Source organism: Falco rusticolus, chromosome 6 (assembly GCF_015220075.1).
Source record: "Falco rusticolus isolate bFalRus1 chromosome 6, bFalRus1.pri, whole genome shotgun sequence".
Classification (NCBI taxonomy): domain Eukaryota; kingdom Metazoa; phylum Chordata; class Aves; order Falconiformes; family Falconidae; genus Falco; species Falco rusticolus.
The window spans coordinates 18,287,098-18,309,287 of record NC_051192.1 but is presented as its reverse complement, the minus strand read 5'-3'; the positions used below and the strand labels follow the sequence as shown (position 1 = coordinate 18,309,287).

The following is a 22,190-nucleotide window of genomic DNA, read 5'->3' as shown; positions in this document are numbered from 1 at the left end:
AGGCCCCGGGGCTGCTTTTGACAAGGTTTTGCAGGGCAGAGGCGTTGCAGGCTGATTTGTGCCCGCAGCTCGTGAAAAACGTGGTCTGCGGCCAGAGGAGAAACCCTGTGAGTGCCTCACTGAAGGATGACGCAGGTGGCAGGAGCTCTGCGTGTCACCCGGTGGGTGCTCTCAAGGTTACTGCTGTCCTGGCCACCACAGGGCACCAGGGCTCCTGCGGAGCAGAGAGCTCCCTGCGCTCTCCCTGCAGTTAAGGCATGCTGTTTGCAAAGGCTCGGGGGGCTGGCCTCTGTGAGGGATTTCTGCTTAAATGCTCCTGAAGCAGTTATTTTAAAGCCGGGCGAGAGGAATTGAAAAATGCCTTTGCTCGCTGCCCCTCCATTCTTTAGGTGTCACCCCTCACCAGCTGCGTGCTGGCCACCAGCTGGGTGTTCCAAGGGGAGCTGTTCAGCTGGGAAGCGCAGAGCAGAGAAGCAGGCATGAATTCCTCCTGAGATTTTCCTTTTGAAGGTTGAGAGATATATCAGCCTGGGAAGCTGGCTTCTGGCTAAATGCCTTTTCCCTTTTTCTTGCAAACTGAAGCGTCAAGGTGATAAAAACATTTGTGGTGTTTGTGTGATGCCAAGTGAGTCCAAGTGTGGAAAAAGGGGATGGATCTCCTCTGGGGTGTGTCTGTTCAGGGTGACTAGTGCTGGGCCGTGACGGCTTTGGTCTTCCTGCCCTGGGAAGCTGTGTCCACCCTGGGAGGACGTTGTGCCTCCAGCACTGAGCACCGCGATTGTCCTCCTGGTCCCAGGGATGCAGGGGCTGTCCCTGCTGCCTGGCACAGCCTGGCGCTGCACACAGGGCCATCCTGGCATGCCCCCCTCCTCTGCAATCCATGCACCCATGCTGCTCTCTGATCTGGCTCAAATCCAGCAGCGCTTTATCGCTGGGCTCTGCTGGGATGGAGCTACCCCATCTGCCTGGCAGGGTGACATTCGGATGGTGTGGGGTGGCTGTGGGCTGCGTGTGGGGCAGCCCACGGCCCTATGCAGCACGGGTTGCAGGCAGGTGCCACGACCATTTTGTTTCAGCCCTCCCTGGCCGGGTTCTGTGCCTCTTCTCCCCCACTGCTGCCACACACTCAGCACCATTCTCAGCACCGTGCTCATCACCCTCCTCTGCTTTCGCAGCCGCTCCCCCTCCCCGCTGCAAGCCACCGAGAAGGAGAAGGAGAGTCCTACAGAGCTAGCGGAGAGGTGTCTGCGGGAGCTGCTGGGCCGAGCGGCGTACGGCAACATCAAGAACGCCATCAAACCCGTCCTCATGTAAGTCGAGCATCCCTCATTTTTGGCACAAGGGGAACTGAGGGGCAGGGAAACAGCAAATGCAGGGAGCTGTGGGGAAGGCATGGGCTCCTGGCTCCCTTTGGCACAGTGCTGGAGAGGGGGATTGGGTTTCAGGCTCTCATTTCTCAATGCAGTGAGGAAGATGGCATGGGAAAGATAGCTGTTGCTGAGAAAAGTCACCCTGGAGAGGAGTTTGTGTCCCAGTCCTCTCCTGCAGCGTTTTCTCCCCGCTACTTCTGGCTGTCTGTGGTGCTTGGTGCTGCTTTCGCCCCTGCAGGGTCTGGGGGACTGCCAGTTACTTACCCCGCCGTTTCCATCTCTTCCCCAGCCACCTGGATAACCACTCGCTCTGGGAGCCAAAGATCTTTGCCACTTGCTGCTTCCGGATCATCATGTACTCGATCCAGGTGGGGAGCTGGCGGGACTCTGACTGGTGCCACTGGTTGGGGACACACGTGCATGCTTGGGAGCATCCACCTCTGCCTCCTCGGCTGGGCTGAGCCAGAGCCGCCGCTGCATTGCTGCATGCCGGCGCAGTGAGCTTGGCCACCAAGTGTGCCCCAAAACGGGCTGGAGATGAGCACAGCCCGGGTGTACGGCAGCGTGGGCATGTGGGGAAATGCCGATGGGCGTTAGTTATCCCGGCTGTGTGTATTTTAGGATGCTGCTGGTGGGGCTTATATCTCGGTCCTGGGAGCGATTCCCTTCCTCTCAGTGGAAAGCAAAGCCCTGCTGAATCGGACAGGCTAGCAGTGTGCTGTGGAACGCTCCAAAGGAAGCAGCTGGGCTCTGATGGAGAGCTGCCTCTTTCCAGATCACCACTGTATGAATCAACCCAGGCTTCTCAGCCCTGCGGAAAAGGAGAGGAGCTGTCTGGGGTGAAACGTGCCCCAGGCAAACCAGGCATTGCCTATAGCCCAGCATCGCTGTTCTGAGGCATGGGGGTGCTCAGAGACAGACCCTGCCAGGCTCTTCCCTTCTCACTGGGGGCCTTGGAAATGTCGTTTAGGTAACCCCCAAAGTGAGGGGTAAAGGTCCATTTATTTTCTTTTTCCGTGTGGATCTCAATGAAGCTCTGCTGGCATGAGTGCTGCCTTCCCACCCTCTCCCACTGTGCTGAGGCTGTCCCAGACCTGCCGTCCCACTTCACCCCATGGGAGTTTGCTTTGCTGTTGCACTCAGCCAAGCCATTTCTCTGCTTGGAGAACTCTTAGGGTGAGAAGCAGATCGCTGTCCCCTGCTTTCATTTCTTTTTGAATGAATTTTAAATTCCCCACATTTTAATCCTGTAAACTGCCTAAAACCCTTTACAGTGCTACTAAATTTTATAAAATCCTGTTAATGTATATTGGAGGTGTAAGGTCACAGCAGGACCCTTTTGAAGTATAGACGACTTTGGGAAACCCTAGCAAAAATCAGATCCTTTATCCCTGAAATCCCCAGGATCAATTGTCACGATTTCCTTAGGTCTGTACAGCTCTTCAGATTTTTTTTTCCCGTGCAAATTGCTCCAAGCTCTTCTCAGTTATTTAAAACAGGCTTCTTCCAGGTGCCTCCTGTCATTTTGCATCCAGAACTGTCTTGGAAAGAGCTGGGCAGGGACTTGGTGCAGCTGGGTGCATGTGCAGGATTTGTCCCTGGTGGCCATGTAGGTTACAGAAATGGGTTGTCACCTTGTGCATGCAGCACCTGCGCTGACTGACGTTCATGCTCTCTTTACAGCCGCAGCACTCCCATCTTGTGATCCAGCAGCTCCTGGGGCACCTGGATGCCAATAGCAAAAGTGCGGCCACTGTGCGTGCGGGCATCGTGGAGGTCCTGTCAGAGGCAGCGGTAATCGCAGCCTCTGGATCTGTCGGTAAGCAGATAAATTTATCCTCTCTGTCCATCTCTTCGCCCTTTTATTGTGGTGGGAATGGTGAAAAGGTGCCAGAGGTTTGGACTGGCCTCTGGTGTGCACCCAGGTGTGAGCTGACGATCAGGGATCCAGTCTGGAGCAGCCAGGGATGCTGGGGATCAGTTCTGTGCCATTTCAGTGCTCCCAAGCACACCACCTGTGCACACATGCAGCAACCAAAACCTAGAGGGCTGGATGCAATGCCAGCCTTTGCCTTTGTGACAAGGGATTTTCAGGGGCTTGATGTGAACGTGCTGAGGTGATGGTGCTCGTGGAAGGGCATTTCTTTCCTGTCTTGACTGGGGAAGCTGGTGGGTGTTAAAAGTCGCTGTGTGTCGGGCCAAACTGGTTTTCAATCTGTTTATGGTGTGATGGGATGCGTAAACTGTACTGTCCTGGGGGAAACTATGGCCTGCATCCCCACGGGGGAAAGTGCTGCTCTCCTCCTGGTGGTGCTCCACTGTCTCTCCCCTCCTGCCACCCCAGGCCCCACGGTGCTGGAGGTATTTAACACCCTGCTGAGGCAGCTGCGGCTCAGCATTGACTACGCGCTGACGGGGAGCTATGACTGCGCTGCCGGTGTCAGCACCAAGATCATCAAGGAGCACGAGGAGAGGATGTTCCAGGAGGCCGTCATTAAAACTATAGGTGAGGTGTCCTATGGTGCAGGTGTGGGCTGTGCTGGTGGGTTCCTGCCTTGTGCATCCGCAGCGTTACCCGGGGTGAAACAAAGTCATCTTCATCCTAAAAGCAGTGATGGGAAATGAGATTTATCTGTTGCGGTGCACCGCCAGCGTGGCAGCGGGTTATCAGCAGGTGGCATTGCAACCTCAGCCATCCGTGGCAGAGCTGGGTGTTTCTCCCCGGGTAGGAGACCCTGAGGAAGGGGAGGAGAGGGCGGAAAGAAGGTAGGCATCAACCTGCTGCAGCCACTGAGGATGGGGAAGTACCAGCCCCAGAAAAGGAAGGGGTAGAGGCAGGGCTTGGCATCTCTCAGCGCCACCCTGCCTGGGCCTGGGGCTGCTCCATCTGAGAGGCGTTTGGATGGATCTTGAATCACCCTGAAGGAAAAGCTGCCTGCAGGTGCTGGATCCAGGCAGGCCTTGTCCTTTCCCAGCCTGGCTATAGGGGTCCAGGCTTGGAGCAGGGCAGGCAGGCAGATCCCACAGCACTGGGATGCTTCTGGGGGTGGTGGGCTGCGCCTCACACACTGCCATCGTGCTCTTGTCCCCACAGGGTCCTTTGCCAGCACACTGCCCACCTACCAGCAGTCTGAGGTGATGGTCTTCATCATGAACAAGGTGCCACTGCCCTCCTCGCAGCAGTCCATCGAGGCTGGCAAAGCTGGGTGAGAACGGATGCCTGCCTCCCTCCTCATTCTCGCCCCTGCCCTGCTCTCCCTGCCGCTGTCCCATGGAGCAGGGGGGTGTAAGGCTTTGAACACAGAGCTGGGGAGCTCCTGAAACCACTCTCAGGTGGTCTTTGGGGATAGACTGGGACATTTAACAGGAAGGCCAAGCATTGAGAGCTTCCAAGCGAAGCTGAGCAACGCGCGATCCTTCTTTAAAATGCTTTGCTGCCTGCTGTAACTGTGCTGACAAGGGCCCCTTGAAATACTGCAGCATCGAGAGGAAAAGGTGTTTAGAGGAAGTTGAACTCTGCGTTTCTTTGGGTCCCTGTTGAGAGATCCAGCTGTCAGGAGATCGATCCTGGTGTGTCATTCAGAACTAGCTGGGAACTACAAAAAATATTTAGGGGAGTGATTTCAGATGTCTCAGGGCAGCGAGGTGGCCACTGGTGAGTGAGGGCTGATGGGGGCTTTTGAGAAGTTCATGTTTGACTTTGTGGGACTGGCTGCTCATTGCTGCCTCCCACCACTGGCACATGGCCCCTCTGAGCTGCCTCTGAGCTTTTATTAATGCTGAGCGGGAGGTGGTATTTATACCCAGCAGTGGAGGAAGAGAAGGAAGGGAAAACACCCAAACAAACATAATTGCTTAAGAAGTGTGGGAACAGACCATGAGAGCTATTTGGAGCGAGGGTATCAGCGCTGAAACATGTAGGTAAGGAGCAAACAGATTTTCATGCTATATTTATCTTCAAAGTACGGTCAGGCTCTTCCCACTTGTCTGTGACGGGAGAGGCTTTGCTGGCTGATGGAAGACACGCTTTGCTCCTCACTCACATGGGGGTAGTTCCTGATACCTGCGTTCAATCCCGATTCACAGGCTGGGAGATACGCTGGGGCTGCCTGCTGTTCCACCAGGGCAGCTTTCCTTGCTGCAGGAGCAGAATGGGGCTCATTGCCTCGGGATGGCTGTCACTTCTCAGCCTGGCTGTGCCAGGCTGTTTGTCACTGCTCCTTTATCAGCTCACGAGCTTCCTCCGGCAGAGTTTTTAGATCTCCTCTGACGCTGTGTGAGGGATGGTGCTTGCTCTGGGTGTGTAGGTGAACCAGGAGTTTGCAGAGGAGGTGCAGCTCAGCTTATCGCGGTGCTGCCATTCACAGTGTAGCTCAGCCCCTGGCCAGGGTGGGCAGCACAGGCCGCATGTGGTGGGACAGCCTGGAAATCCCTTGGGAGCTCCCTGTGTTCCCGCAGGGCTATGAAAGACTGAGCGCAGGCAGCAGAGGATTCAAGATTGCCTGTTTTCCACATAAAACCCTTCCATGTTGCTGAGGTAGAAATTTGGTTCATGATGGGAAGTGAGACAGGAGCAAGGAGCAGGGGTACCTCTCTGGACAGCCTGCGTTGGGCTTAGTCTCGCCAATTTTCAGCTGCTTAAAAGTGAGGAGCCTGTTCAGAGCCAGCGCCTGGTGTCCACTGGGAGCCTCCATGGAATGGGGACATCCAGAGGATGGTTCATCATCCTGAGCTCAGCTTGCGCCTGCCTGGACATGCAGGTGCTGCCTTGTTTCTGCTGCCTGTGGCAGGACGTGTCGGCAGATTTTGGCAGCCGGGGGTACAGGGGTGGCTTCTGTGAGAAGCTGCTGGAAGCTTCCCCCGTGTCCGCTGGAGCCAATGCCGGCCGGCTCCAAGATGGAGCCAAGGGCTGACCCACCAGCGATGGTGGGAGCGCCCCTGGGGTAAGGGGAAAAACCCCCTTTGCAGGTGGGACCGGAGAGAGGAGCGAGCACAGGGGGGAGCCGCGGCCCTGCAGCCCCCCAGGCCAGGGCAGGGGGAGGCCGGGGGGCTCCAGGCGCCGCAGCAGAGGCTCCCCCAGCCCGTGGGGAGCCCCCGGCCAGGCAGGCCGTGCCCCCAGCCCGTGCAGCCCCCGGGGGCAGCTCCCCCCCGCAGCCCGGGCAGGACCCCCGGGGCAGGGGCTGCTCTCAGGGGGCTGTGACCCGCGGGCAGCGGCGCTGGGCCAGCTCCTGGCAGGGCCCGTGGCCCCGTGGGGAGAGGAGCCCAGGCGGGGGCAGGGCTGGGGACCCCGCGGGGACCCCCCTGGGGCCGGGCAGGGGGTGAGGACCCTCCCCACGGGGGGCAGGAGCCGCAGGGACAGCGGGTGGGGGACCGACCCCAGCCCCTGTTCCTGGTTCCCTGTGGCGCCCAGGGCAGGAGGGAGGGAAATCGGGGTGGGGGGGAGATTGAGCCTGGGAAGGAGGGAGGGGTGGGGGAAGGTGTCTTCAGGTTTGGGTTTGTTTCTCATTATCCCACTCTGATTTAAGTGGTAATAAATAAAACTAATTTCCCTCAGCAGAGCCTGCTTTGCCCGTGCCGGTACCCGCTGAGGGATCGCTCCCTGCCCTGATCCCAACCCACCAGCCTGCCTTTACATTTTCTACCCCCAGCCCAGCTGAAGAGGATGGGAGTGATGGATCAGCTTTGGTGGGCACCTGGTGTCCCACCAGGGTCAACCCACCCCAGACACACATCAGTTGCTTAGCAGCCTTTTTGCTGGCTGTTAAATCTGGAGCTCATTTGCTGGAGACCTTTACGGCGTGGCCCTTTGTGGTGGTGACTCTTGGGAAACTAACTGGTCCTGCCTTTTCTGAGGCTTTTCCATTGTTTGGGTATGGGAGGAGGGTTATCTTGTTTTCACTTGGATTTTACCATTTGCTTCCTCTCTCTGTGACAGAGAGAACCGGAATCGGCTGACGCAGATCATGCTCCTGAAGTCCCTCCTGCAGGTATGAACGTCTCCCCATCCCTGCAGAGCATCCAGCCCCCACGAGACCCATGAGGTCCCAGCTGCTGGCATGGCAGAGCTGAGCTCATGGATCCTCTCTCCCCTGAGGTGGATTAGGAAGTGTTCAAGCTGTGCTTAGCATTCTCTGCTTGCATCCCCTCTTATTGGTGTGTTTCAACCCCTCCAAGTGACGCTGTCACATTGCCTCCATTTCTCTTTGATGCTTGCAGGTCTCTGTGGGCTTCCAGTGCAGTAACATGCTCACAGCCCTTCCCAGCGCCTTCCTGGACAGGCTGCTTTCTGCAGCCCTCATGGAAGATGCTGAGATCCGCCTCTTCGTCCTGGAGATTCTCATCAGCTTCATCGATCGCCACGGGAACCGGCAGAAATTCTCCACCATCAGGTACATCCCAGGGGCTCCCCAACAGGGCTGGGACCTGCAGACCCTGGAATGCTCCCCAACAGGGCTGGGAGCACTGACCGGATTATTAATAAATCCGGTACCAGCTCTGGGGTGATTTAATGTTGCAGATCAGTGGTCTGCTAAGAGCCAGCTGGGGGGAAGTGTCTCTCTGAGAGACTGTGCCCAGAGGGATGTGGGACCATGCTGCTGAACGTAACTGGTCAGGCAGTGGTCCCAGGAGGATGTGCGGGAGCAGTAACTGCCTCGAGTGGGCTCATTGACTGCATTGCATCGCCACGGATAGGCCTGCTGGGCACTTGTGTTGTCCGTGCTGCGTTACCTTTGCAGAAGTGACTGTCATCCCAGATGGAAACATCTCCATGGGTTTTGCTGTGGTCCTGATGATCCGCTTGGCTTGCATGCTTCTTTGTTGACTTACCGTTGTGTTCCCGAGTGCCGCTGCCTTGGAATCCTGTCGTGATTTGGCTCCGTACTCTTGAATACCTCAAGTGGATGGGTTTTAAAAGACACCTTTAGCTTTGCCCCTTGGTTCCTCCCAGAGGGCTTGTTCCTGGCCAGCGGCTGTGCAGGTGTGTGGGAATCATGGCTCCCTTCCTCTTCTTTGAGTTTTTCCCTTCTTCTTGGCCTTCCCTTGCAGCACCATTAGTGACATCTCAGTCCTGAAGGTGAAAGTGGACAAATGCTCGCGCCAAGATACTGTCTTCATGAAGAAGGTAGCGTCGGGGTCTGGGTCAAGTTATCCTTGTGCAGACCAGTGTGAGGACTTGTGCCTCTGTTTCCCCAAGTCACACTGGGTCTTGGAGTACCACAATGCCTCTAAACCTGGGGATGTCCCTGGGAAAAGCCAATGGGATTCAATCTCCATCAGCACTTTATGCATGGACCTTTCTAGACTCCTAAATCTGCTATTTGCCCCAAGGAATGAGTACCCCAGGATGTGTGGTATCCCAAAAGCTACTTGTCAAGTGGCTTTTGAAGTTGCCTGATTTTATTTATTTTTATTCCCCTGCCCCCATTGCCTCCTTAAAACCCTTCCAGGGTGGTGCAGAGCCCTCTGGAGCTAACTTGAGGCCAAGATGGGATCAGTTTATTGCCTTGTGCACACCAGGGAGCAGCAATGCAGTCCCCGAAACAAAAAGTGTCGCAGAGCTGAGTTTCCCTTGTGCCAGCATGTGCCCTGCTCTGTCCCATGCCTTGCTTTCAAGCAGTGTGTCTCAGGGCTTTATTTTTCCACTGTGGTCAGAACCGTAATTTCTATAATGCTTCTGCAGGAGGCATCGTTTCCCTGGGCTCGGTGCTGTGACTGCTGTTTGCAGGCCTCTGCTCTTGGACCTGCTGGTGCCCCCTTCCCTGTCAAGAGTCACAGCTCCCTCTGCCTGGGGCTTTCTTTGTGTGCTTGGTGACAGGAGGAGCTCTGCCCCCTCCTGCATGGATGGAGGCTCCTTTGCTGGGCCCTGCTGCTTTTCTTGTGTGTGGCTCACAGGGGATGCTCAGGAAGTGACCACATCCTTCCATGTCCCCACAGCATGGCCAGCAGCTCTACCGGCACATCTACCTGATATGCAAGGAGGAAAGCAACGTGCAGGCTCACTACGAGGCTCTCTACAGCATGCTGATGCTCATCAGCATCGAGCTGGCTAATGAGGAGGTTGTAGTGGACCTCATCCGCCTGGTGCTGGCTGTGCAGGTAGGCAGGGGGGAGCTGGGTGTGCTGCTGTGGGGCAGGCGGTGGTGTGATGGGAAGAAGCCTCTGGGAGGGGGTGTGCTTTAGAGTTGCCGGTCTCTGAGGGAGCAGGATGCAAATGGCTCACCTGCTTTCAGCTTCTCCCACCACAGTGGGATGAGACCAACACGCGGGGGAGAGACCTCAGTCCCCTTGCTGGCCTCTGAAACGCTGCAAACACAGGCTCCAAAAGCTGCAATGTTTGCAGGGCAGGTGATGCCGCGAGGTAGATGGGGACCACCCTGGTGCCTTGTCCATCCTTATCTCATTGGGCTGTGTCTCTGCTGCAGGAGATTGCCCAGATCAACGAGGATAACTTGACAGCATACAACCGGTGCGCGCTCTTTGCCCTCGGTGCAGCTTACCTGAACCTCATCAGCCAGCTCACCACCGTGCCCACCTTCTGCCAGCACATCCATGAGGTGCGATGCGAGGGAGTGTCTGGGAACAGGCTTGGAGCCTTGTCGGTGGCAATCCTGGCATGCATTCTCCTGGCCACCCATAGGGTTTGAGCTTAGCTCCTTGCTTGTCTTCTGTAGGTCATCCAAATGCGGCAGAAGGAAGCTCCCTATCTGCTCCCTGAAGATGTCTTTGTGGAGAAACCCAGGTAAGAGCCTGGAAAATACCTTCTTCCCTGCTACTTGCTCCTGAGGGATTGGCATCCATAAGATCATGGGCAACAATGGGTTTATCACCCCTTCACTTGCCTGTGCTTGTCTCCTTTCTCATCTGGGGGTGGCACGGTGGGAAGGAGATCAAGTGGTTTTCAGCCTGTTCAGAACCTGGGGAGGATCCTGCACAGCCAGGGAAGGGGGTGGCTGCCACGGCTTGTGCTCACAGCCAGCCAAAGGCCAGGATCAGCTCTGCAGGCTGATCCCTCCCCTTCTCTGGCAGCAGGATAGGTGCAGATCTGGTATGTCATCCTGCTGCTGTGCCATGCCACCAGCTCAAGGATGCGTGCTGAGCATCCCCAGGCCAAGCCTGGCTGGTTTCTTCCTTTTTAGTAGGGCTTGTAGTGACAGGACAAGGGACAATGGTTTTAAATTGAAAGAGGGGAGATGGAGATATGAGAAGAAATTCTTCCCTGTGAGGATGGCAAGGCGCTGGCCCAGGCTGCCCAGAGCAGCTGTGGGTGCCCCATCCCTGGCAGTGCTCAAGGCCAGGCTGGACGGGGCTGGGGGCAACCTGGGCTGGGGGGGGAGGGGTCCCTGCCCGTGGCAGGGTGTGTGGAATGAGATGGTCCTTAAGGTCCCTTCCCACCCAGGCCGTTCTGTGATTCTCTAATTCCTGCTGGCATAGCCTTGGCACATTTGGCATGGGTCACATTTGGTGGTGGGGGTCCCTTATGGAGACACTGCCTCCAGTGGGTGCCTCTGCTCTCTTGAGACATTCCCTAAGTCAGGGTAGTCCTCCCTGAGCACATCTGTACACGTTGTGGTGGGTCAAGAGCCCTTCTGGGCCTTTGGCTTTGTGCTGGTGTGTGCAGGAATAGCATGGTGTGTCTGGCTGTGCTGGTGCGAAGTGAAGCCATGAGAGCTCTCTGCTCTGAAGGGACTGGAAACCCTCTTGGCATGGTTCTCCGAGCAGGGGAGGTGCGGCCATTTCCGTTGGTTTTTCTCTGTCTCCGTAGACTGAGCAAGAGCCTTGACCGCCTGGGCCCAGAGGTCTTCTTCTGGCAGAGCAAGATCAGTGAGGTGCTGGGTGGCAGCGGCTACAACTCGGACCGGCTCAGCACACCCTACATCCCCCAGCTGACAGGTATGCAGCACCCTGGGGCATTCTGGACAGCTGGGAGGGGAGGAAACTGGTCCTGTGCTCTACACACTTATGGGAGTGTCAAGTTCTTGTCCTACACATGGGCCTGTTCGAGTTTTTTTGCTGTCTGCCAGAGGTGCAGCCTTGGGGAAACTGAGGCATAAAGCGGTTAACTGGGAACTTCCCGGGGTTGCCACATGCATGGCTGGGTGGATGGAAGGAGCCATGAAGCCCACTGGGCTTGGCTCAGTCCTCGGTTCTGCTGGTTTGGATGAATTTAGGTGAAGGGCTTAGGTGGACTGCTATCCTGGGGATGGGGCACCAGCACGTGTTCCTGGGGGGCTGCCCATGCTCACCCCACTGGCCCCAGATTGACCGCAATTAGTCCTTCTGCCCTTTCTCTTCCTTCCCAGATGAAGATCGCCTGTCCAAGAGGAAGAGCATTGGCGAAACCATTTCCCTGCAGGTCGAGGTGGAGTCGAGGAACAGTCCTGAGCGAGAGCAGGTACGGTGTTACACCGGAGGTGCAGAGGCTGCCTCCTTCCCTCAGCACTGCATGCTTTTGGTAGCTGGGCAGTGTGCCTTTAAACCCTCTCTAGTCCTTTGTTTGGCTGCAGGTGTAACTGCTCCTCTGGCTTCAAGCAGAGGGGCCCATAACTCAGCCCCAGTGTGTCTGGCAGCGAGTATGGTCAGAAAAAAACCCAGCTCCCCCCAGTGCTCCCCTCCAGGTGCAAACAGGTCCCAGCCTGCAAGGAGGGCCACACGGCAGGAAGGGTCTCCCGCCACTGTTTGGATGGCAAATCTTTATTTTCCCTGGGTGCGTGTTTCTTAGCAATGGGAGCCTTCGGTGAGGTGTAAGACCTGGCTAGTCCAGCTGGAAAAAACACATTTTAAAGGTGCAATTTGCCAGGAAAGATATCACTGATCTTTAAGGGCAGACTATGTTTTGGTGCAAGAATACAGCTTGGGACACTGGTTCTGGGTTGCTGTGATCCCAGAATAGTGTCCGTGCTGTGCATTGAGCCTCACCTGCTTTTCCCCTTCCTTTAGAGAGCACCAGCAGAAGAAATCACATATGAGACACTGAAGAAAGCAATAGGTAAGTGAGGGAGCCGGCCATGGTAGGGAGAGGTGTGTGTCTGAGTGCTGTCACCCCTGCATCCATCTGTGCGTGCCACAGATGGACAAGTCCCCAGCACCTCGCCATGGCAGCATGGCGCCTGGGTCACAGGGTGATTGGGCAGCTTCATAGCTCTGCCCGACCCTGTGGGGGGCTGGTCCCAAAGCCAGATGCTGGAGACCCTCTCCTTGGCTTTCTAGTGATGCCCAAATCCATGCTGTCTGCTGGGGAGGTGGGGGTGTGGTGGTCTGTGCGGGTGGGGAGCAGCTGAGAGCCATCTCCCCTCTGCTTCAGTAGACAGTGTTGCCGTGGAGGAGCAGGAGCGGGAACGGAGGCGGCAAGTGGTGGAGAAATTCCAGAAAGCCCCATTCGAGGAGATCGCTGCCCACTGTGGTGCCCGGGTGAGTTGGGGCTGTGGCACTTCAGATCCCTGTGGCCGCTCTCCTCGGGAGAGGCGGATGGTGATGAACAGCTCTGAATTTTACCGGGCTGTCATTCCCCTGCTCTGGTGCCTGGGGTGTTTGTCCCGTTTGCCCTGCTGTGGTCCCTGGGTACAGCCGCACTGATACAACCTTTGTGTGTTACAGGCGACGCTGCTGCAGAGCAAGCTCAACCAGATCTTCGAGATCACCATACGGTGAGTCCGGGCGACAGCCAAGCACACTGTGCCAAGCGTGGGGGGCCTGACTAGCAGGCCAGTGCTGGCTTTGGGGTGATGGGAGCCGTGTGTGTCCCCTGTCAAAGAGACTCATGCTGGGGATGGGTGCCAGCCTGGGGTTGGGGGCCTTTGCGATGGCGAGAGGGGGCAAGGATTGCTGAGAGCAGCCTCTGGTTGGTTTGCACCAGATGGGGGCACTGGGGAACCCTGCAATGCTGCAGGAATGCACGTTTTCTGCACCAGGCTTTGCTTCCTCCCCAAACCTGTCTGAAAACCACCTCCTTCCATCTCTTGCATTTCAGGCCACCGCCAAGCCCCTCCGGCACCATCACAGCCGCCTATGGCCAGCCCCAAAACCACTCCATCCCAGTGTATGAGATGAAGTTCCCGGACCTGTGTGTGTACTGAATGTGGCTGTGCTGGTAGGGTAGAGCCACCGCTGCACAGCTCGCACCAAAGGACCTCTTGGGGAGAGACTGCTGACCCTGTGAGGAGAGCAGCCTCCTGCAGGACGGGTGGGGACAAGGAAACTGGGGCCACCCCAAGATTCATTGGCACCACAAACCCGTACTTTATTTTGTGACCCTCTGCCTCCGCAGTGATGTTTTGCAGCGGTTTGGTGGTGCAGAAGGCTCAGGGCACAGCTGGCACGGGGAGGTGGGGATTAGCTGTGACCCTCTCTGGTTTTATTTTTTGGGAAGGGGAGAGGAGATGCCCTGGCTCCAGGCGCAACACGTAGGGCATGTACATCTTCCCGGCATAAAGCAGACCTGTTCCCTGGGGAATCCCTCCCCACCACGTGGAGAGCCCCTGGCAAGGGCAGGGCTGGAGCCTGGAGGGTGTGAGGCTGTAAAAGGCAGGAGGGGGTCTGGGGTGCGGCGTGCTGGAGCCTGGGACAGCCCCAAAACCAAAGCCTGCCTGAGCCGGTGCTTGAGGCGGGTTGCTAGAGGGGTAGGGTCCCCACATCCAGCTCCTAGCCTGTGAGCTTGCATCTTCCCGTAGCCCCCTTGTTGCGTGGCCGGTTTCCCTGGGCGCTTCGTGGTGCCCCAGCGCCCTGGATGGAGGCTTTGCCCAGTGCAGCGTGAGAGTGCTGATCGTCCCATCCCAGTGTGGGGGCACACAGCAGCCTGGCTGGTTCCAGGTCACTTGAAAACATGATTTTTTGGGGAGAACCCCCCCCCCCCCCCCTTTTTTTTTTTTTGGCAGAATCCACAAGAGCCATGCCTCTTGCCCGGGTCACTGGCAGGCTGCTCACACAACTGAGATCGCAGGCAGCACACCTGGGCGTGCAGTGGGGCACCTGGAGCGGTGACACAAGGCACGAGCAACCACCATGCTGGGGAATATTAATGTATTAACTCACTGGTTTCATGGGTTTTGGGTTGGGTTTTCACAGTTGTGGGGTTCCTGTCTCAAAGAAAGAAATGATTGTTGTTTATTTTATTTGGCAGAATCACTTTGACAAACTCAAACCTTAATCATAATCACAAAGAAACCCCAGTGCTGCAGGACATAGTGGTGATAAGAGGTGTTTTAGAGGGTCCACCCTGCAGACCCTGCACCTGGCAGGCCATGGATTGCGTTCCTTGTGCAGTAGGATAAGACTGGATTTGGGCTGGAGACAGGTGAGGCTAGAGTGAGTTTTGCTTTAGACACATGTCGTAGGAAATTCTGCATCCTAGCAAACCAAAACTGCAACGTCAAGGTGAGATGGAGAGGAAAGATGCCTTGGGTGTATTCAGATGTTCACAGGGTCTGCCTTGCTCCCAAATGCCTTTAAGTGCCACTGCGCTAACGCTGTTGGCAAGGTGAACTTTTGGGTGCGCTGCCTGCCGCTTCCCCGCTGTCGCCCCCTGAGCAGCCTGGGGGTCTCCTGTGAGCTCGGGCAGTCCCTTCCCATCTGGCCAGACGTGCTGCTTCTGTCTTTGCCACGTGAAGAGCGCAGAAAGGGCTAAAGCTGGAGATGTGGGAGCTGCTTCTGCACGCTGTGGAGGGAACGGCAGGTGATCGCAGCCGCTCAGCATTTGTACGGGCTCGGCTGGGTCGCTTCAGCCATGGCCCAGTTCTCTGCCAATTCTTGCTGCAGATCTTCAGGCAGTTATTTTAAGCTGTAATTACACATTACCACCACCACCCCTTTTTTTTTTTTTTTTTTTTTTTTTTTTCTCCCCTCAGTGGCAGATACAGTTCATGATTGCTCTGAGGTCACTGCTTGTTTGTGTGGTTGTGCTGTAATCCGGGTTTAGGAAATGATCTAGCTTAAGAGAACAGGAAAAACAAGGGTTTATTTTGGTCCCTGAGTGGATCACAGCACTGCCCCGCTCACAGAGTGCCTCTGCCTGTGCTAGCCCTGCCTGGTGCCTGAGGCTCTCCCCTTGCTGCTGCTGCTCCTCAGGGTCCTCGTGTGTCTCCGTCCCCTGTTCCCGAGCCCTTTTTGCTCCCTGGGTTGTGCCTGGTCCTGCTGAAGCCTGAGTTTTGGCTGAGGCAGGTTTTGGGGTCAGCAGTGGGGATGTGAAGCCGACTGCTTCGGGAAGAGCATTTTGCTCCCATGGCTGTTCTAATGAAAAGCACTAAAATTTTTAACAAAACACAGTAGGAAAAACTATTAATCCCCAAATAGCGTGTCTGTGGGAAAAACACCTGCAAAACTTCTCAAAACCACAAAGGTAGGAAGATGAGCACAAGGTTTGCTCACACAGGGACACCACACGGCACATCTTGGCCCCTGCTCTGGGGAGCTGGACTGTGGGTTATCCCTGTGGAGCAGCCTCCAGTCCCAACACTTTTCCCTTGCTCAGCTCCATGGGACAGTGCAGCGTAGCCAGGACCATCGCCTCCCGGCTGGCTTCATCCCCCAGCATGTCTCACCACAGCCCCTCCACATTTTTGGGACCCAAACTCCACCTGTAAAATGTCCACCCTCCGCCGCCCCTGTGGTGTAAGTGACCTGTTTGTACATCACGTTTAGTTTAGATACTTGTGTACGTATAGATGACAAAGTATATTTCTATAAAGTCGTCGGTTTAGGTGCATGTGTGCGTTTCCATCTCTGTATTTCAGAGCACTGTGGCATTTCTGTGTGTAGCCAAGGGTGGGGGAGGGGGGGAACGAGTTGTTAAAAGGGCCAAGAAGCCGTTGATATTTTCAAATGCACCGTCTTAGTGCCCTTTTCAAATAAATGTTGATGTTGTCACCTTAGGGGCTCTGCTGTCTTGGCATGTTGATGGCAGCTGGGCGCCATCTCGCTCCCCTGGGATAGGAAAAATCCAAGTTGCTGCTGGGCTGGAGAAGGGAAGGCATGGGGTGAGGAGGAGGATGGCCTTGGCCATGGACAAGCTTTGTTCCCCCAGCTCTGTGCCCGGGATCTGACCCAAACTGGGCTTCATCTTTATCATCCTTTATAATTCAGTATTTCCTCCATTTTTCTCCTGTCCTGCGGGACCATGGGGAAGGGTCCTGGCCTTTTGCTCACAGGGTGTGGGAATGTGCCCAAACCCACTCACCAAAGCCAAACTGGAAAATAAAACACCAGGATAGCTATTTGAGGGGCTGGAATGTATACGGTGCACACCGTGCCACGTGTGCTCCAGCCATGCGTGGGCTGTGCCAGCAGCTCTCACTGGGTTAAACTGATCGAGGACATCTCTTAGTGAAGGAATGGGGGGAAAACCACTAATCCGAGACCTCTGTGCCTTTACCAATATTTCCACCATGTTATACCAAGTAAACAAGGATGCACAACTCTGTGTATGACAATCCCAGTCCCCAAAGCTTTTCCTGTTGAGGGCCTGGATGATGGTGGGTTCATCCCACTGAGGGCATCTGCAGCTCTTCAGCACAAGCTTTCCATCCTTGGGTGGAGCGGGTGGTGGTGGGAAGCACCAAGCCAGCGTGTGAGACCAGCATTGCAATATTAGCGCTGCTGGTTTTGCTGCCTGGGAAGGATGTAGGAGGTGGGATGGGCATGGCTGCACAGCAATAAGGAGTTAGTTGGTCCAGGTTTGCTTCCACATGAAACTGGTTTTAAACCTGTCCTCTTCCCGAGCACACCGACCCGAGGCACGCTCCCCAGCCTGCGCCCCACGACGTGACATAGCAGTGTTGCTTTATAATTAACAAAGCTTTTACCAGTACCCAGGCTCTTCGGCACCATCGTGTAACAGGGGATGAACGAGTTTGCCTGGGTGGTGGGTGCTGGGGGAGCCTAGCTTGGTCCCTTTGCTGCTTGGGGCAGCACCCAGAGGATGCTGCATTTTCCCAAGCTGCCAGCAAATGCTGTCATCTGGTGTCATGTCAGTGTAGGGCTCCTCTCCGGGACCAAAACACGCTGCTGGGGTGTGCAGGAGTTGGCCCTTGCCAAAACACCGTGAGCCCAGCCTTGCTGGAGCCCCACAGCCAGCTCTCGTGAAGCTCCCAAGCTGGAGGTGCAAAACTGTTCTTTCTTCCCCCACCCCAACCCCCAGCACTGTCCCAGCTATGTCTCTTTACCCTCCAGCTGTAGGATTTTACCTCACAAGTATTTTTTTCTGCCCCCTTACAAACACCAGCCACCCCTGGAGACATTGCCGACACCTCATTAGCTTGCAAAAAAATGCATTATTAGTTTTGGGGTTTTTTTAGAATCCTTTTAATCTATCATTTACAGTATTGTACAGCTCAGTGAAAATATGAAAATCATCTGGCATGCTCCAAACTGGGCGTCAGCCCCTGTCCCCGTGCACGTCCGGTGGGTGCAGCGAAGCAGTTGATGTCTTCATCCCTAACCTGTTCCCACCCAGTGAAATCCAGGAGCAGACCCCTTTGGAGTACTAATTAAGAACGACATAACGAGTGATCTATAAGTGAAACACATGCCAGCAGGACACTAAAGCTACGAGGGGGGTAGCGGCGGGGGCAGGAGGCCCCTCAGGCTCTCCCCCATCACTGCCCCTTCTTGTAGGTGCTTTTGATGATGGCATTTTTGAAGAGAGTCACTAGAGGGGTCTGGCTGTGCTCCGAGGTCATGAAGCCCCCATAGCGCTTGTCCTTCAAGGGCACATGCCAGGGAAGATGGCACATGCGGTAGGAGCCACCGGCCGCCTTCTCCTCCTCCTGGCCTTCCTCCTCCTCCTCCTCTTCCTCCTCGGGTGGTGGCCTGGTGCTGCCAAGCGGCAGATCCCGCCTGAACTCCAGCGGGTAGCTCTCAGCTGATTCTTCCTCCACCCCATTGGGGTAGACCTTGATGGGTCTCCTCTTGCGACCCACCGGCTTTCCCCAGCGAAAGTGCTCCATGGAGTAGGAGCGTTTGCCTTCCTCCCGCTCCAGCCCAGTTCCCTGCTTTTCCTCATGGCGGGACGGCGGGCCCGCAGGCAGCGATGCGGGTGGTGGGTTGCCCCCAGCTGCCCCCTCCCTTTTGTGCTCCCCGCTGCTGCTGTTCCTCCGGCCAAACTTGTTCCAGCGAAAGTGGCTCATGACGTACTTGCGGATGCTCTCGGAGAGGGGCTGGAGGTGCCCGTTCCCAGGGTAGACCGGCGCCTCGGCTGACAGGTCAGCTCTGCACACCGCGGCGCATGCCTGCACGGGGGCACAAGATGCAGGAAGGGTGAGCATGTGGCTGGGCAACCTTGGGTGGGGGTGTTGCAAGGGGCTGCTTGCACCCAGTGGGATGTTTCACAACGTGGTTTCATGTCTGTGCCCTGCGGAGGGCCCCAGATGTGGGTGCCACCCCCTCGGTGGGGACCTTTGAGGGCTGAGGCTGGAGCATCATGCTCAGGCATCAAACCAGCCCTAGGTGGCTGAAAACAGTGGTGGGGGGGCACAGCCCCACTGCGGGGTCCCTCAAGCATACTTGGCACCCACACAAGGTGAGCTGCTGCACCATCTGATCACCACCACCCTCTACAAGCACCTTTGGGTGCAGGGTAAAGCCGATACCCAAACTGCTGGCTCATCCTGTGCAGGAGAGATGCTGCAAGCTCAACAATTTGTTGTAGCACGCCAGCATGAAGCCAGCAGGCACAAGCTCACCGAAACCTGTGGATCTTTGGATCCAAAGCATCACCACACATTGATCCCAGCATCTCCTTCCCCAGCCCACTGTGCCCATCCCAGGTGGGGAAGAGGGGGCTGGTCAGACACCAAAGCAACTGGAAGACAATCCCCATCCCCAGGCTTACCACAATGCCAGCCTCACTGGTGAGGTCCTGGCATTTGCTGCTCTCCCAGCATGGGCCGCTGGCGCCGGCAGGGTGCCAGAGCAGCAGCCCCAGCACCACGGGCAGGCTGCTCCACAGCACGCTCAGCATCCTGGCCGGGGGCGCGAGACGGGGCTCACACAAGGGATGCAAGGGGCTGCGAGCCCAGAAACTGTGCAGGAACTATGGGGGGGAAAAAACACCCAAACAATCAACCCTGGTTGTTTTCCTTCAGGAGATTCTTTAATGCCTTCTTTGATGTGTCCGTCTTACCCTTTCCCTTTTCTAAGTTGTCTCTGTTGGGGTTGCAGGAGCGGGGTCCCCTCCTGCCTTCCCCAGCCCTGCCCCTTCCCGCAGGTGCATTAGTGCAGCAAATCCCTCGTTCTGCAAAGCTTTCCTCCCACTTCAAGCGTGCTGCAAAGGGATGCTCCTCTCTACACCCCAGGAGCTGAAAGGCACGGAAAAGGGATGGAAACCCCCAAAGCTGAGCTGCCTCCCTGCCTGCACTCGCATGACTCTGCCCCGGCTCAGCCACTCCAAAAAATGGGCAACGTTCACCCCCCCCCCCCCCCCCCTTCCTTTTGTTTTCTGAACCAAAAAGCATCTCTCCAGAGCCCAGGTCTTTTGTCACTGCTACTGCAAGTGACAGCCACGGTCAGCGGGGATTGCTGCTGTCTCCTAAGAACCCCATAAATATGAGTGATGCTGCAAGGGGAAAGCATCAGGCAGCTGTCTTCAGGTTTCATCCTTTACAAACCACTTGCGGCTTTGCAAGCTGAGTCCTCTAAAAAAAATATGTGCTCCCTCCTAACCTGTTCTGCGATGCCCCTCAAGCAGCTGCAAAACTCCTGCGTGGTGGGAGACACAACTGTAAATAATATTGAATTAGGATTAGAAGAGTAAGACATGAATATTTGATGTGAATCTGAAATTAATTAAATAATGTTGAAGTCTGTTGCTTGGCTTTTGGGAAGGGCTATGGCAAGTGCTGGTGGTGTTTGGGATGCGGTGTGCCCCAGGGGCTGCAAAATTAACCCAGGATCCAGCTGAAACCTGGGGGCTCAAGTGGCTGTTGCTGCTCTGCCACCAAGGATGAGGTTGGTGTCGGTTCCCAGACACCCATGGGACCTGGTTCTAGGGTCCCCAAGGGTTGCCCGGGTTGCTTTCCCTCTGCAAACCCCAACTCTTTCCAAGCAGCTGTATTTAACTCAGTGTGGACTCACACGTCTCAGCTTCCCCCATGCTGCGGGAGCTCTATGGGAGGAAACACCCATCCCACATTGAAAGAAAATGGACAAAAACCTCAATTTTGGCCCAAACGTGTGGATGGAGGGGAGAGCTGACCCTTTCCAGAGCTGCCAGCTCAAGCCTGGATGGAGGGGGACTTTCTTCGGCAGAGAGAAAAAGACCCTGATAGTTATGACAGCAAATAGCAGTTCGGGAAGGCAGAATTAAACAGCGAGGCAGATCAAATCTAAACTAAATTCTGCCTTCCTGAATTGTTGCCACCAGGGATTCCCCAACACAGCAGCACTGAGAGTCTGGGGTGGCAGCGGGTAGCACCTCTGTAACACATTAACATGCCATAATGCAAATAAACCCAGCAATAAACGGAGGCGAGAGGGCGATAAGCCGGGGCAGGGAGGGAAGGGTGTGTTTTATTGCCCGTATTCCCTGGCTGGGAAATCCTTACCCAGCAGCCATCCATCGCAGCGTGTCACCCCCGGCGGTGACTGGTCCCTACCATCCATCAATCCCAAACTTTCTTTCTCCCCAAGCACCCCCAACACACACTGGGTAGACCCACAGGGCTGGGGGGCTGGGTTTGGGGGGCTTACCTGTGGCTGGGGTGGGAGCCCGAGCGCTGCCACCGCACGCCCTCTGTCCCCCTCTCCCGCACACTCCAGGAGAGCATCTGCCACTTGGCCACTGGTCCCGGTGGCTTTTTATATCCCCCCACGATGATCGCATCCGCTGCATCTGCTGGAGGGAAGGGGGGGGGCAGAGGGGGGACCATTCCAGGTACTGAACAAAAGATGAGCAAGCGACAGGCATTCACTGGGATCCGGCCCCGTGGCGGATGGAGGGATTAACATCTCTCTGTGAAACACAGCCAGAAAAGTTTTCTGGGTGATGCTGCTAATTGCATTTGCTTTGGAGCTGGGGGGGTTGGATGGAAAGTCCTTCACCAGGTACCGGCAGGCACAGGCGGTGGGGGATTTGGCATGGGTTGTTTATTACTGGCATGCCGGACAGCAGCATCCATCACTCCCTGGGCTCAGGCGTGGGAGGGCTTCGTGCTCCGATGGGTGCTGAGGATTTGGGGTTGTCTTTCCATGGGATAAAAAGGGATTTGGTTTAAAGCAAACCTCTCAGGACAGCAGCGGCTCCTCAGCCTGGGCAGGGTGGGTGCAGGCAGCAGGCAGTGCTGCCTGATGGGCCAGCAAGTCCTGCAGCCACTGGCTTTGGGTGCAAAAGTAGTGAGAGAGCATTTTCCAGCCTGGGGGTGGCTTTTCCAGAGCGTGGAGAGGGTTATGTGGCTTGGCCAGGCACACCGCTCCCTTTCTGTGTCCATCAAACCCCAGCCTCTCCATTCCACTCAAGCTGGACCAGCTTCGGCTCCAGACACTTCCCATATTGCACAGCAGCCCAAAGCCCAGTAGAACTTGTACTACCTATAGGATTAACCTTGGCTACTCTGTATGTCAGAGCAGTGGTGGCTTCCAGGAGGCCTCTTCATGAACCTTAGCCAAGCCTTGCATGGGTGAGCAAGAGGGATGCTCCGTCCTCTACAATGTGTTCAGTGCAGGGTAGCACCTTGGGACAAGCCTGGAAGGAGCTTGGGGGTGATGGGGCTCCCAGGGGGTTGGAGCGATGGGGAAACTCATCTGGTGCCAGGTTTCCAGCCCTCCCAGTCAGCTGGCTCATGCCTGGAGTGCTCAACTCTCTTTCCACCCAAAAGAAGGTGGTGACGTGCAAAC

The 22,190-nt window shown here is 56.1% G+C and overlaps 2 protein-coding genes across 6 annotated transcripts in view; one reads left to right on the top strand and one right to left on the bottom strand.

Annotated features, from left to right (window-relative positions):
- EFR3B (EFR3 homolog B) overlaps positions 1-16,180 on the top strand; it is a 40,828-nt gene extending 24,648 nt beyond the window's left edge. For 4 of the 5 annotated variants that reach the window (XM_037392771.1, XM_037392772.1, XM_037392773.1 and 1 more), the window contains exons 7-23: positions 1,176-1,310; positions 1,660-1,738; positions 3,054-3,189; positions 3,715-3,876; positions 4,465-4,576; positions 7,306-7,357; positions 7,587-7,759; positions 8,418-8,493; positions 9,306-9,467; positions 9,794-9,925; positions 10,043-10,110; positions 11,134-11,261; positions 11,672-11,763; positions 12,309-12,357; positions 12,673-12,779; positions 12,966-13,015; positions 13,339-16,180. In XM_037392771.1, the coding sequence (XP_037248668.1) occupies positions 1,176-1,310; positions 1,660-1,738; positions 3,054-3,189; positions 3,715-3,876; positions 4,465-4,576; positions 7,306-7,357; positions 7,587-7,759; positions 8,418-8,493; positions 9,306-9,467; positions 9,794-9,925; positions 10,043-10,110; positions 11,134-11,261; positions 11,672-11,763; positions 12,309-12,357; positions 12,673-12,779; positions 12,966-13,015; positions 13,339-13,444 (1,819 nt within the window). In that variant the 3' untranslated portion in view covers positions 13,445-16,180. The remainder of the gene's footprint in view (positions 1-1,175; positions 1,311-1,659; positions 1,739-3,053; positions 3,190-3,714; positions 3,877-4,464; positions 4,577-7,305; positions 7,358-7,586; positions 7,760-8,417; positions 8,494-9,305; positions 9,468-9,793; positions 9,926-10,042; positions 10,111-11,133; positions 11,262-11,671; positions 11,764-12,308; positions 12,358-12,672; positions 12,780-12,965; positions 13,016-13,338) is intronic. The other variant, XM_037392770.1, reaches the window with a different exon arrangement.
- A 1,776-nt stretch (positions 16,181-17,956) lies between these two features.
- Positions 17,957-19,320, bottom strand: POMC (proopiomelanocortin). The gene is made up of 2 exons (XM_037392156.1): positions 19,192-19,320; positions 17,957-18,589 (listed from the first exon to the last, which is right to left on the bottom strand). The coding sequence occupies exons 1-2, from the start codon at positions 19,318-19,320 to the stop codon at positions 17,957-17,959; spliced, it is 762 nt and encodes a 253-aa protein (XP_037248053.1).
- Positions 19,321-22,190: the final 2,870 nt, after the last annotated feature.